Source organism: Hylobates moloch, unplaced genomic scaffold (assembly GCF_009828535.3).
Source record: "Hylobates moloch isolate HMO894 unplaced genomic scaffold, HMol_V3 SCAFFOLD_15, whole genome shotgun sequence".
Lineage (NCBI taxonomy): Eukaryota > Metazoa > Chordata > Mammalia > Primates > Hylobatidae > Hylobates > Hylobates moloch.
This window is the reverse complement of record NW_026652290.1, coordinates 23296812-23309270: the sequence shown is the minus strand read 5'-3', so window position 1 is coordinate 23309270 and position 12459 is coordinate 23296812. Positions and strand designations below refer to the sequence as shown.

At 35.3% G+C, this 12459-nt stretch overlaps 1 protein-coding gene across 17 annotated transcripts in view; it reads right to left on the bottom strand.

Moving 5' to 3' along the window:
- CTNNA2 (catenin alpha 2) overlaps nucleotides 1-12459 on the bottom strand; it is a 1201677-nt gene that overhangs the window by 28753 nt on the left and 1160465 nt on the right. For 13 of the 17 annotated variants that reach the window (XR_009210118.1, XM_058429034.1, XM_058429035.1 and 10 more), the window contains 2 exons: nucleotides 12149-12283; nucleotides 1241-1384 (listed from right to left, as the gene is read on the bottom strand). Coding sequence is in view for 16 of the 17 variants with exons in the window: in XM_058429034.1 (XP_058285017.1) it covers nucleotides 1241-1384; nucleotides 12149-12283 (279 nt within the window). In the remaining variant the exon portion in view is untranslated. The remainder of the gene's footprint in view (nucleotides 1-1240; nucleotides 1385-12148; nucleotides 12284-12459) is intronic. The other 4 variants (XM_032178060.2, XM_058429043.1, XM_058429039.1 and 1 more) reach the window with 1 other exon arrangement.

Sequence of the window (12459 nt, the reverse complement as noted above, 5' to 3'; positions counted from 1 at the left end):
CCCATTCCCCAACCCCAGGGTACTAAAGAGGGCAGTATCAGCTATAGTGCTTTTAAATATAAAAGTGTATAACTTTGGGGGTCAGGGATTTATGCATAACAAAGAAGCTGTTGACGAGACAGAAAGGACTCTTCATTTTAAACTGAAACCAATTCTCCAACACAAATGTTCATCATGGCTAGCCAACCAGGGGTGTATATTTTGGAAAAAAAAAAAAGGGATGATACCCTCTTTATATATTTTATAATACTCATAATCCACACCAGGATGCTTTCATCCCACCCTAAGAAAAAACAGGGTTTCACATTCTGGTCATCAAACCCTTCTAAGAACACTCACCCTAGTGCTTTGATATCCCTTAAAGAGTCAACCACCTCCATGAACTCCCTTTACCCTTTTATACAAAAGCTTGCATCTTGACAGTTTTAATAGGTACCCAGGAGAGAATGAGGAAAGAAGTGGAGAAAAGTGCCTGCTCCAGTTGATCTTTTCTTTCTAAATACTAAGGCATATAAAAGAACTATCAGCAATATAATAGAAACCCAAATGAAACAATAGCAGCTTTTCATGCCTCTTAACTACCAAGAGACCCTATGAAACAGCATCAGTGTTACGATGTGCAACAACAAAAATGGGTAGTAAATCTGGCTGTGACACCTTGAAATAGCTGTGACCTTAAACTTGCAGGAGTTGTAACTTTTTTCAAAAAATGAATATTTTAGTCACTGCATTAGAAAGCTTTTATTTGTTAACACCCAAAGTATTTGTTGATAATCCTCATGTATCATCCTCATGTACATTTTAACCTCCACAATTTTAGAAGGGCCCACTGATTCTCACGGCAAACATGAGTAAAGGATATTTCATGACCCTAAAATCTTCCAAACAAAGAAGAATACATCCTTCTGACTAGCCTTCCTTAGTGAAGCTCACAAAGAGACTATAGAATGGATTCATTCCACATATGCCGCGACTTTCAGTCCCAATGGGAAGAAAGACTGAGAAATAAAGAAATAAAAATACCATTTTCACTTCTCAAGTTTAGACCACAATTGAAGATATATCTGTGCTGTGGAATTTCTGACCCACATAAAGAATAAATAAGTCCTTTGCCCAAAGTTGGTTAATATTAAGAGGCCTTAAGTGGGCACATTTTTATTTCCCTAAAATCCAATCCCCCCTGCCTTCAGAATTCATGATTACAATGAAAGACATTAGATTAGAAAGTCAATTTACTCACCATGGAGGAATCACTGCTTCCACTCCCGATCGGAGCTCCCTCAGCACAGGTTGGGAGGTGGGTAGAAAGTTGACTAGCCCTGCCCCCATCTATGACATCACAATCTACCTCATAAAAGGTAGTGAAAGTGCTCTGAACTCCTGTCTGATTTCCGAGAGATACAGAAAAGAGAGAGTGAGAGAGAGAGCAAAAGAAAAAAAAAAAAAACGTACCCTACTTGGGAAGGGATTAGGGAGTGGAAGAGGGAATGGGTAATTGGGAAAAAAGAGGTATATGGAGGAATTACGTGCTGAAAGAGATATACATATGGGCTTTCTTGACATTAAGCGGCCTGGCCATTTGGATTTCTCATTGGCTCTTGAACAGATAAAGGAACCATGTGGGAGGAGAATGAAGATGCACCCTGCCTTGTCAGGCATTGAAAGGGACAACTGTAGTGGGGCTCAAAGGGGGTGAATCCCCTATTTAAAGTGTTGAAGATCACCAAGAGAGAAGGCAAGGGCTGCAGCTCTTAAAGCCTGGAACGGTATGTGGGGATCCCTGACGTCTTTCTTGGAAGTTCCATCGCCCTGCTGTGTGACCTTCCTTAAGCCTTTGGCCTCTGCACATCCAACCTCTGCACATGGTCCTCTACTAAGGGGATACTTACCTCTTTCATTGGGATCACTGAAGGACTAATGCATTCATTGTTGCTACAATTGCGACTCTTTTGACTGTTCCTTTTAACCCAAGGGTGGATTGTGTGAGGGGCATAATTTAAAGGATAAGCCAATAACCAATGACCTTTTCTACCTTTAGAATCTTTTCATAAGATTCTTTCAATATAAAATATTACTGACAATCTTGACTTTCTCTGTGTGTATCAAATATACAACTAAAAGGAATAGTTAGAGTTTGTCTTCAGAACTGTAGAAAAAATCAAATGGCAAGTTTTCTGCAATCATAAAAAAATGCACTGTCACTCTCAGAGGTCAAGTTACATGACCCAGTGATGCCAACTGACCAAAATATTTTTGTCATGGACGATTACTGCTCTAGTCATAGCTTTATTTACCAAGTCTAGTTTTCGTAGAAAACAAGAAAAGGTATGAGAATAGTATGTAGAGCACTAAAGTATTTTTTTTTTCAAATGAAAATTTAGGAGTTTAAAAATAGAATACTCAAAGTTACTGATTACGGCAAAACAAAAGTCACAGACACTATTGAAGAGCAGGCACATCCTGAAACCATCCACGTAAAAGTCAGGCCTTCATCTGCTTAGTGGAGTACATGAAAGTGAAACCATCTCTTTCCACAGAAAAAAATTTAGGAAACCTAGACATTCAAAACAATAGCTTGCAAATTATGGCATCATAAATGGGTAAAAACCAACGCCTGTTTCTATATACAGATAAACAAAAATCTTAATTTGGGATTTGTTTTTCTGTTTTAAGCCAGTATAATTCTATTTCTAAGCCCGTCATTCTTAGCGTACTAAATACATAAGTGTATTACAATAATTGCAGTTTAAAATTAAGCAACATTGGCAGATTAGAGAGCAGTTTGAAACACAGAAGCTACTAAATTCAAACTGATTATGGATTTGGCAACATGACGTCCATTTTTCACTTCAAAATAAATGTTAGAGACATTTAAAGAATTAAAGTCAATAGAAAAGAAAAAAAAAGTCTTGCATATAAAAAGATGGGTGTTTAGCCTGTATTTGACTTTTTCTGTACTTAACAGAAGAGGCAATGATACTCTGCATATATTTTCCTTGCTGTATCATTTATTATTTTTATTTTCAACAATTCTAAGTCTAAATTCAAATTCTATATTCAACAACTTTTTTTGTGTGTGAGATTTTGCAATTAATGGCCCTATAAAGTTTTATTTTCTCTCCACTTTTACATATTGGATCATTGACTAGTTGGCTTATCTTTGATTTTTTTATAACAATCTCATTTGGTTTTATAAGTTAGGGATCTTCTGATTTTTCCCATTGTAGGAAATAAATTAGTCATTTAGCACAATTTCTCAGTTTTAAAAATTATTACATATTAGAAACTTACTTGGATCATCTCATAAAAAATTTAAAGGTCATTAAGATTAATGATGCAATTGTCCATTCTTCCAATAAACACCTTAAGTTTTTACTACCCAATACAGATGGTACAATTCTCCCAGCATTAAGGTATTAAAATAAAAATGGAGTTAAACACTTTGAAAATACCGAAATAAAACAAACTGAACTTAGATTGTCTGTTGGCATTTCTTATAATTGCCTATTGTCTCTTTGGAAATGGAGCATGACTTCAGGAACCCAATGCAAAACTAGGCTGCATCAAAAGGATGCAGAGCGGTGAACTGTGCTGACCTCTTAGGTGAATTTAGTATGATTGATTGTGATATTATAATAATGCCTTTAGTTAAGATATTAGTTAAAATAATAAAACTGTCTTTGATACAGGATGCAATGCCAGGATCAGATAATTTCCAAATCTTAGGATCTAGCCTCTTGACATTTTTCATGAAACCTAAGTTCTACTCCAACTGTAGATTAGCTGCATACTTCCATGATATTTCAGAAATGGGTAAGTAGCCCTTTAAGACAAGATATGAAGTGTTTGCAAGGTTTCAGTAGTCAAGACTCCACTATTATAGTCACGGTTATCATTTCATTCTGACTAGACAGATGTAGGGCTGGTCTCCAATTTTTGTTTGAGGTTACTAAAAAGTTGTTTAGCTTCTTAGCACATAAGATTGAGAAAAGTCAGGTGGAATAAAATGTGCATTCCAAAAGAACAATCTGCAGATGCATTCATCACGGAAGACATGGTCAGGCATTTTTTTCATGTAAGTTGACCAAAATGTTATAATTGAAGAGAAATACCTCAGTAAGAGGGGCTCCAATAAATGTGGATAGCAGCAGATTCAAATTGGAAGTTCTCAGATAAAGAGATGTTTTGATTTTGTTTTATGGTAGTGTCTCACATACAGAAATGTGGGCTGACAAATGTACATGGTTCTTAAAAGACGATGTTGACCATAACTTCTCCAGGATATTCTCAGTTGCAAAAGAGATTTGCCAAAGAAAATGGATGAAAGAGGTCAAGAGACAGGTTGTTCCGATTTGACAGGACGTCTAGCCAGAGTTCCAGTCAATTTCATTATCAGCAAGGCATCTGCACAGATGAAGGTATTCAGAGAAAAGTAATAAAACAAGATACAGTATTGATGATAAAAGAAAAGATTAAAAGTCTAAATTAAGAAAGCTTGCCTTCAAGAAAATAGAATTAGGATGAAGTATTTGAAATATATTTATAGCCCAGAAGGAAAATTACTATTTAAGATAGAGTAAGACAATGTGTTCTGATGCAGTAAAATCTGAACAAAGAAACTCCCCATTGCCCATCTGGAAACTTTCTTATTTGTAAGATACATGGGCCATAAAGTGGCACATATTTCTCTTCTAAGGGCTGCACTCAAGGCCATATTTTATAAATGATTTAAATTAGGCTGGAAAAAGCACTTGACAAAATAATCTGCAGGGACAGAATGTAGACGACAGTAAGTTAAACACACTTTTATTTCTAGAATATAGTAAACCAAGAAAACAATGAATGCACAGAGATAGCCATCAACAGATACTCTGCTATTCTAGCTGAAAACCCTATTTCAGTAAGCTGAGAAACTAAATGGAAAAAAAAAAATAAACATAGACTACACAGTCTAATAAAAACACAATGGACAGTAAAATTTATCCTTTTCATGAAAATTATTTGGTATTAGAGATAAAGAGACTTTAAATTCCCCAACTCAATCAAAATATATCACCATGCCTTTTACATAGTAGGGACGCAATGGAAATGTTGAATTCAGTGAATCAGAAAACATTCTTATGTGAACAAGAAATAAATGCAACTCTTGGAATCTCTGTTTGCCACTGGAAATTAGAAACAACTTATGGAAACTGATCTATTTTAAGAAAAATATTATTGTCAAAATGTTATCAAATCCAGTACTGAATAAAAAAATCCTGACTCAGTTTTGCTATAGATTCTTATTTTCAACCAGCTAAGGTAATGGAAAGACGTGTAAAATCAATGACAAAACCCCCAGATAATCTTTAGCATATGATTTTAATATCCCTTCTCTTTTACCTGTTCATATTATATCACCTTGTTCACATATCAACTTTTTTCTTCAACAGATTTCAGTCCAGGAATTCCTGGGGTAAGCCCCAGTAGAAACAAGAAAAAAAAATCACAATGGATTTAAGTAACCAATTTTAAATAATCTGTTTCTTGACTAGAGCTGAGAGCTGAAAAATTCAAGTGTTTACAGGGGCTGAATTTACAGACACCATTTCTAAATAAAGGTCTTCACTCAACACTTTGGCTTCCCATAATTATTTGGGGTTCAATGTAAGGAAACATTACGTTGGATGTAATTGGATTTGCTCTTACAGATCCAAAACTGGTTCAAAACTGGGGAGAGGGTAGCTTTTAAGACACTTCTCAAAGCAATAATTATTTGAAACATTATTTGAAGTATTTTTAAATTATTTTAAAAAATATCTTGGAATGAAATCAGACCATTCTCATATATGAACAAGTAATCAAAATTAGGATATGTCTTATGAGGAAGCTTTACAAAATAGTACTTCTTAAATAGGTCTGTCTGGGTTTTACAGATATCCCAAGATACAGTCATCCCTTGGTATCCATGGGGGATTGGTTCTAGGACCCTAGCAGATACCAGAATTCAAGGATGCTCAAATCTCTGATATAAAATGGCATAGTATTTACATGTAACCTACACACATCCTCCTGTATACTTTAAGTCCTCTCTAGATTACTTACACCTATTATGATGCAAATGTTATATAAATATTATATAAATACTATATTGTGTTTTATCTGAACTATTTTTATTGCTGTATTGTTACTTTTATTTTTTTCCAAATATTTTCAATCCCAGATTGGTTGCATTCTCAGATATAGAACTCACAGATACAGAAGGCCAACTGTATATGCAATCACCTCCCCTCATCCAGGTACCTCCCATATGTCCAATTTCCAAGTTTTCACAAAGTATTACTGCTAATTGGCTACTAAATCATTCTCAGAATATTAACTGAAATCTAAGGCATTAATTGATAATAAATAAGTTGTCAATTATTTACCTTTCTTATTTTAATTAGAGCATCTCAAAATTTGAAAAAAATTCTAAGACCCAAAGGAATGAAATTTTACTGATTGAATGACAAGTAATGGCACTGATTATCTCAGGGCACACTCTTCTTAAAGCTACTAACTCCTACTGTTACAAGCAGTAATGTCCTCAAACTAAAATAGAAATTACTCGTCAGCCCACAAGTTTAGGTGACACAATCAAATCAATCCACAGAGTAGATCGAAGTAAGGTCAATCCATGTCTCCAGTTAAGGTAAGAAGAGTTATTTGCTTGATTTACATCCTAGCTTTGCCACAACGCAGTATATTTTCTTATTTTAAAATGAGTACATTGGAACATAGTATCTCCCTATGCATTAAACAATTCAGTTAGATAACCAATGCTTTAATTCCATCAATGAATAACTGATTTTTTTAAATGGCCATAATTGATTATATTGGTAAGTGTAGGGTGACCATCACAGAAAATGTTAACTGAAGAGCTACTTCCTACAGTGGAGCAGTATACCAGACTCCTTTGTACAAGACTGTTTGAATTCAGAGAACATACACAGGTGCAGTGCAAAAGACACAAAGCTTTCTATGATGCCCAGCACCAAAATAAATTTTTACTTTTCTTATTAAAATTCCTATTAATTTCCCAACTCTTCCAAAAATAACAGTCTTGAATTGGTAAACTGTCACTTTTAACACTCTGGGGGAACGAATGTTCAGTGAAAACCCATATAAAGGTTATTTCCCTCTGAGGGTGTCTATAATTTGGGTCGTGCAGAAATCAATGACCATTCATACTGGTATGAATGTAACTAAGGAAGACTTAATGCAGGGATCAGAATTTAAATTGTTATAGTTTCACCATCAACAGATTGGGGAATGGGTTTTGGGGAAAATATGGAATCATGCAACAACTCATTTTACTAGCAAAGTGTATGCGAAGAACTACTGCCATTCTGTAAATGGTTATAACTACTCATTTCATTTTCTTAGTCACAATTTCTCCACTATGCCTAACATCCAGATTTACAATCTGAAGTTTGTTTTTATCTCACTCTCTCTAGGTTTGGACACTGCAACTTTTCTTACATAAGGGAAGGTCCTTCAAGCATGGAAGGTCTGGATAAAATTATTTTGAACTGCTATGAGTTCCTAGAACATATACCCTTTGGTTCAAATGAAACACTAACATGCATTCCAAACCCAAATTGAAATAGCTAGCACTTTAGATTTTTTTCATTACTGTTACACTTTGATCCGTGGAGATCATGAAGAATTGACTGTAGACAAAATAGAAGATATAAAAATTAAGAAAAAAAGGTTGCTTAATGCACAGGTCTACACAATTAGATGCAATTCTTGTTTCAATGGCTGTTTTAGCTCATTACAAAATACTGGCACTTTTTAAAAGTAAAAGGAATACACAGCTCTTCAAATACAATGTAATTCTCATCTCAACAAACCATATATATATTATTGTACAAAATATATCCCACATTTTCTTTTCCCTAATTTTCATTGGATCAGATAGTTTATACTTATCAATCTTGTTCAGTTCCTGACTGCTTCACTAAGGTTTATTGAGGGTGTAAGAGTAAATATCAATTGTGCTCTGTGTTTGTATGTTTGTATGCACATATGCATCTTTGAATATATGCCAGTGTCAGGTAGAATTGATTTGAATATTATCAGTTTCCAATATTTTTAGGAATGTATTACCTATACCATGAATATTCATGTTGACTGTAATTAAAGTCCAATTTTTTAAAATAATGTGAAACATGGGCAATAAGAATTACTGTAATTGACCCCTCAGTCTCCAATCTTCTCTTTACCAATTCAAATCCTACCAGTGTCACAAGTTAAACTTGCTCACCTTGTCAAACCTCTCCCCTAAACCCAATTGAGAGGCATTCAGATTTGGAAAAGAGATATTTAAATGGCAAAGAACAAAAGTACATATTAGGGCAAGCTTCTCAATCTCTCAGGAATAGGTCAGTAATCCATTCATTCAGCCCAAGGACTTAAGCAACTAGCATTCCTCACCTCCAGACTTGACTCAAATATTTTGTTAATATAAAGACATTTATATGTAATAAAATCTATTAAAATTTGCACCATTTTTGTGTACATTTGGCCATAAATTACATCCTCGTCTCTCCTGAACATTGAATTCCTGATCAAAGTAGGGTTATTGCTGTTATGTTCCGACTTCATTGTTATAATGAGGCTCCTGTTATCCTTTAACTTTAACAGTTTAGGTAGGCTTTATTAGGTTTATCAGAATGTTAGATATTCTGTATGCATAATTTAAAAGTCCTACATTAGTATTTCTAATATTGTTCAGAATTATATGCTATGTATAAATCTTTGGGTAGCTAAAGATATTAAAGGTCATGGAATGATTTTTATTTTTCCAGATCCATGTATACAGCTCCGTTTTTAACTTTAAAGGTGCTGATTAAACCCTGTGAAACCTAGCAAACAAAAATTAGTCAAAAACATGATAATTAAATATACAGGTAATACTCATATTATGATACTGGAACATATTTGTATTCAAAATAGTATTTACATACTAAAAAATATATAGCTTAACTTTTCTCTCATAAGATAATGCTGTCACATTTAATGGACATTACTTGCACTAAACTAATTTATGACGTGTTATCTTTAACTTTCTTTCTTTTTTCTTCCACCTTCTTCCTTTATGCCTCTTCTCTTCTACTCTCCCCTCCCCTCTTTATCTTTCTTTCTGCTTTCAATATTCTTTTTTTCAAAAAAGCCTGTAAACTGGCTTAAGAATTTAAGCAAACATTAAACTAAGCAGACATTAAACTAAGCAAATAAAGCCAATGTATAGATGGTTTAATCTTCTGAAACTCAGTTTCCTCTACTTTCACATTAACAATTCTATCATATTTTTTCTTTTCCATTACTCCCTTAGTAACCAGGTTAAGCTGAATTGGCTCACAAATGCATTTTCTACTTTGAGATTTAATAAGAATGTCACTTTTTGGTTGAGACAGGTTTAGGCCAATGACAAAAAGAACTAACTGCCAGGTAGAAAACCAATGGTATTTCTTAGATAGCAGTTGTGTGGATGAGCATACACAGAAACACATCCTGGACTGCTTTATTTCTCTAGTTCGCCATCATGACGCCTGGAGAGCTTTTGTATCCATTCTCCTCCGTGACCTGTCGAATTATCTGTCCCCACTTCTCAAGCCAAAAGCAGACAACACAAGAGACCTTTCTCAGTTTGTATACATAGAATCACATAAAACAAAAACACGCTGACATAAGACATAATTGTGCATTTTGCTTAACATATGTTCATCATGCCAGCATGAGACTAAAAACGTGGCTCTCTGTTTTGACATCAAAATCATTTTTCTTGGCAAAATGGAAATAACATGTCCAAATCTCTTCTTTTTGGGTAGAGAGGTTGACTTCTAACAAATGTAACTTTCCTGGGGGCTTTCATATATTTCAGAGAAGCCATGGCTTCGAATCCCATGTGTATAAACACAGGGAAAAACGAAAGAAGATTTAAGTATTTCTTTTTTGATTGTACATTAAACTATGATGGCTTCTTCCGAAAAAAACAGCAACTTTGCCATGCCATATGACAGAATAAATGGGTGCAATTTTCTTGGCAAAATCATTGAAAATGTGTGTGTATGGGGTCTCACATTCTTGACTCTTTCAGAACTTTGAAAGCAGTCATTTGTGGCTATTTTGCACAGTAAGCATATTCATTTTTTTTTTTCTCCATTGGCCATCAGTGAAGGAGCATGAAGAATAAGATGGAGGCAGAATTGGCAAAGACAGCAGAATACAGATGTAGGTGTGGCACCAAACAGCAATCAAGCTTGGAATAAAACATGAGGAAGCCAAGAGCAGGCCCATGACAGAGCATATATAGCAAACTTTTTATAATGCATTTGCCTCAGAATTATTATCAAGTTGTACAACATTCTTCTAAAAGAAGCCTTCTCCCATGCAAGGATTTAGGAACTTTGCCAACAAGACTCAAAGAAGGGAACAGGCTTCTTGATGGTGTTCCCAATCTCAAACACCTCTATAAAAGCCAACAGTGCAAGTGATAAAAGCCAGTGATGGTTTGGACTACATCTAAATGAGGAAAGGACAATGGAAATGAAGCTTTGGAGGCGGTGACAAACAATGGGTACTGAGAGGATGATGGAGAGCGGCTCTGCTAGTAAAAATTGCCCAGATGAGGTTGTGGAGTCTGAGATCCACAAAGATGCTTTGCGCATCCATGTAAATAATAAGATTGGAAAGTAACAAATGAAAGCACACAAGGCAAGCTGAACAAAAAGCACTCAGTTCCACAGGGGCTATATACAGATGGACATGAAAGCTGAGTGGTATGGGAAACTATACCATCAAGGCTGAAGATAAGAAAGGCAGCAAGGAAGATGCAATGATTTGATCACTTCTTGGCGAGAGAATCTTGGTAATTACCAGCTTGGCAGAAAGGACACATTGCAAGACAGATTGCTCTTGGTTGTTGAAGGATGTTGAAGCAGGATCATTTTGGAAATGCAAAGAGGTGACTGTGCTTTGGGAAGAGGCACAAAATAGCCAATTTACTGGGCTGTAGGTGGGACTGCATGAAACAGGCTTTCCGGATGGTGTCTCTATGCAAGCCAGATCAGTTCTTTTCCCAGCTATGTTTTCTGCAACTCAAGCAATATGGGAACAAAAACAGTTGGGTTCAAGAGTGATTTGTCCACAGGTTTTTACCAAATGGCCAAACTTCTGAATTTCCAACAATGGCTTCAGAAAGAACTGAACTTTGTGACTAGTCTGATTTTCATAAGGTATTCACCACGCTGATAATATTATGAGCCTGGTAACTACTCACTTGAAATGGTAGCATCATGTCTGACTGGGAAAAGAACTAAGGTTTCAGAGCCACATTTCTGGACTTGCAAATAATTTGCAACAAATGGCACCCTGTGTTGAGAGAAACGGGTTGAGGGAGGAGAAGAAGCCAAGGTGAAGAACCTCAACACATATTTGGAAATCTTGCCAAGAAATTGTGATTCCTCTAAATATTCATTGAACTTATTTCTATGCATTTGATAAAAATGGACTAGATAATTATATTTTCATGAGAAAGGAAACACTGGAGTGATCGAGCAAAGAATATATAATTGTTAGTGTTCGACAATTACGTTAGTTTTTGGCAACAGCACATCAACCTGTATTAAATTCAAACATCTTCTGGCTTTCAAGGGTTACTGATAACCTAGTATGCATTGGAACCTGATGAATGAATTCCTATGGTTTTCATCATCTCTAACATGTGAACACAATCCACACATAGAGAGGCTGGCTCCTGAACAGAGAATGAAAATTACTAGGACTAACAAAAGGAAGTACACTCACAATGAGTAAATATACAAAAGCCCCAAATAATTATAATAGCCACAGCTTGGCAATGAGTTTCCAGACTACAAAATTAGTTTTCTTGTGAAGAATGGAGATTTTACAAGGCTAGAATAAACACAGGGTAATTGGAAAATCAAATTGCTCTTTGTGAGTTATTGTAAGGTCTGGAATAATGGTGATAACATTTATTTTAAAAAAGCCCTCCCTATAAACCACTGTAGTTTGGTGTTTTTAGCAGTACTGTTGCCAAGAATGTTTGCCTTGGAAGTGCAACGGTGGGAACTTTACATTGTGAAGCCCAAGTCCAGCTTACCCCTGACACAATGAGCTCTCCTCCCAGATTCTGCACTTCTGCCTTCACCTTGCTGCAGATATTAAGCTGATGGCAATACAAGGCAATTCGTTGAAGGTAGGCTAATAAATCCTGCTTACATGCTGAATCAGGACACTATAAAACATTAAAAGAGTGATCTTGATTAGTAAGTACTCTTCAGTTTCTAACATTTGTTATAGAAAAGCTGCAGGAAGAAAAGGTTTCAGTGTCATATACCTTAATTACATTCATTTAACTTAACTTTTTCACAGTGCATTTTAAAAGGGCCAAAGACTGTAGTTAAGAATGGT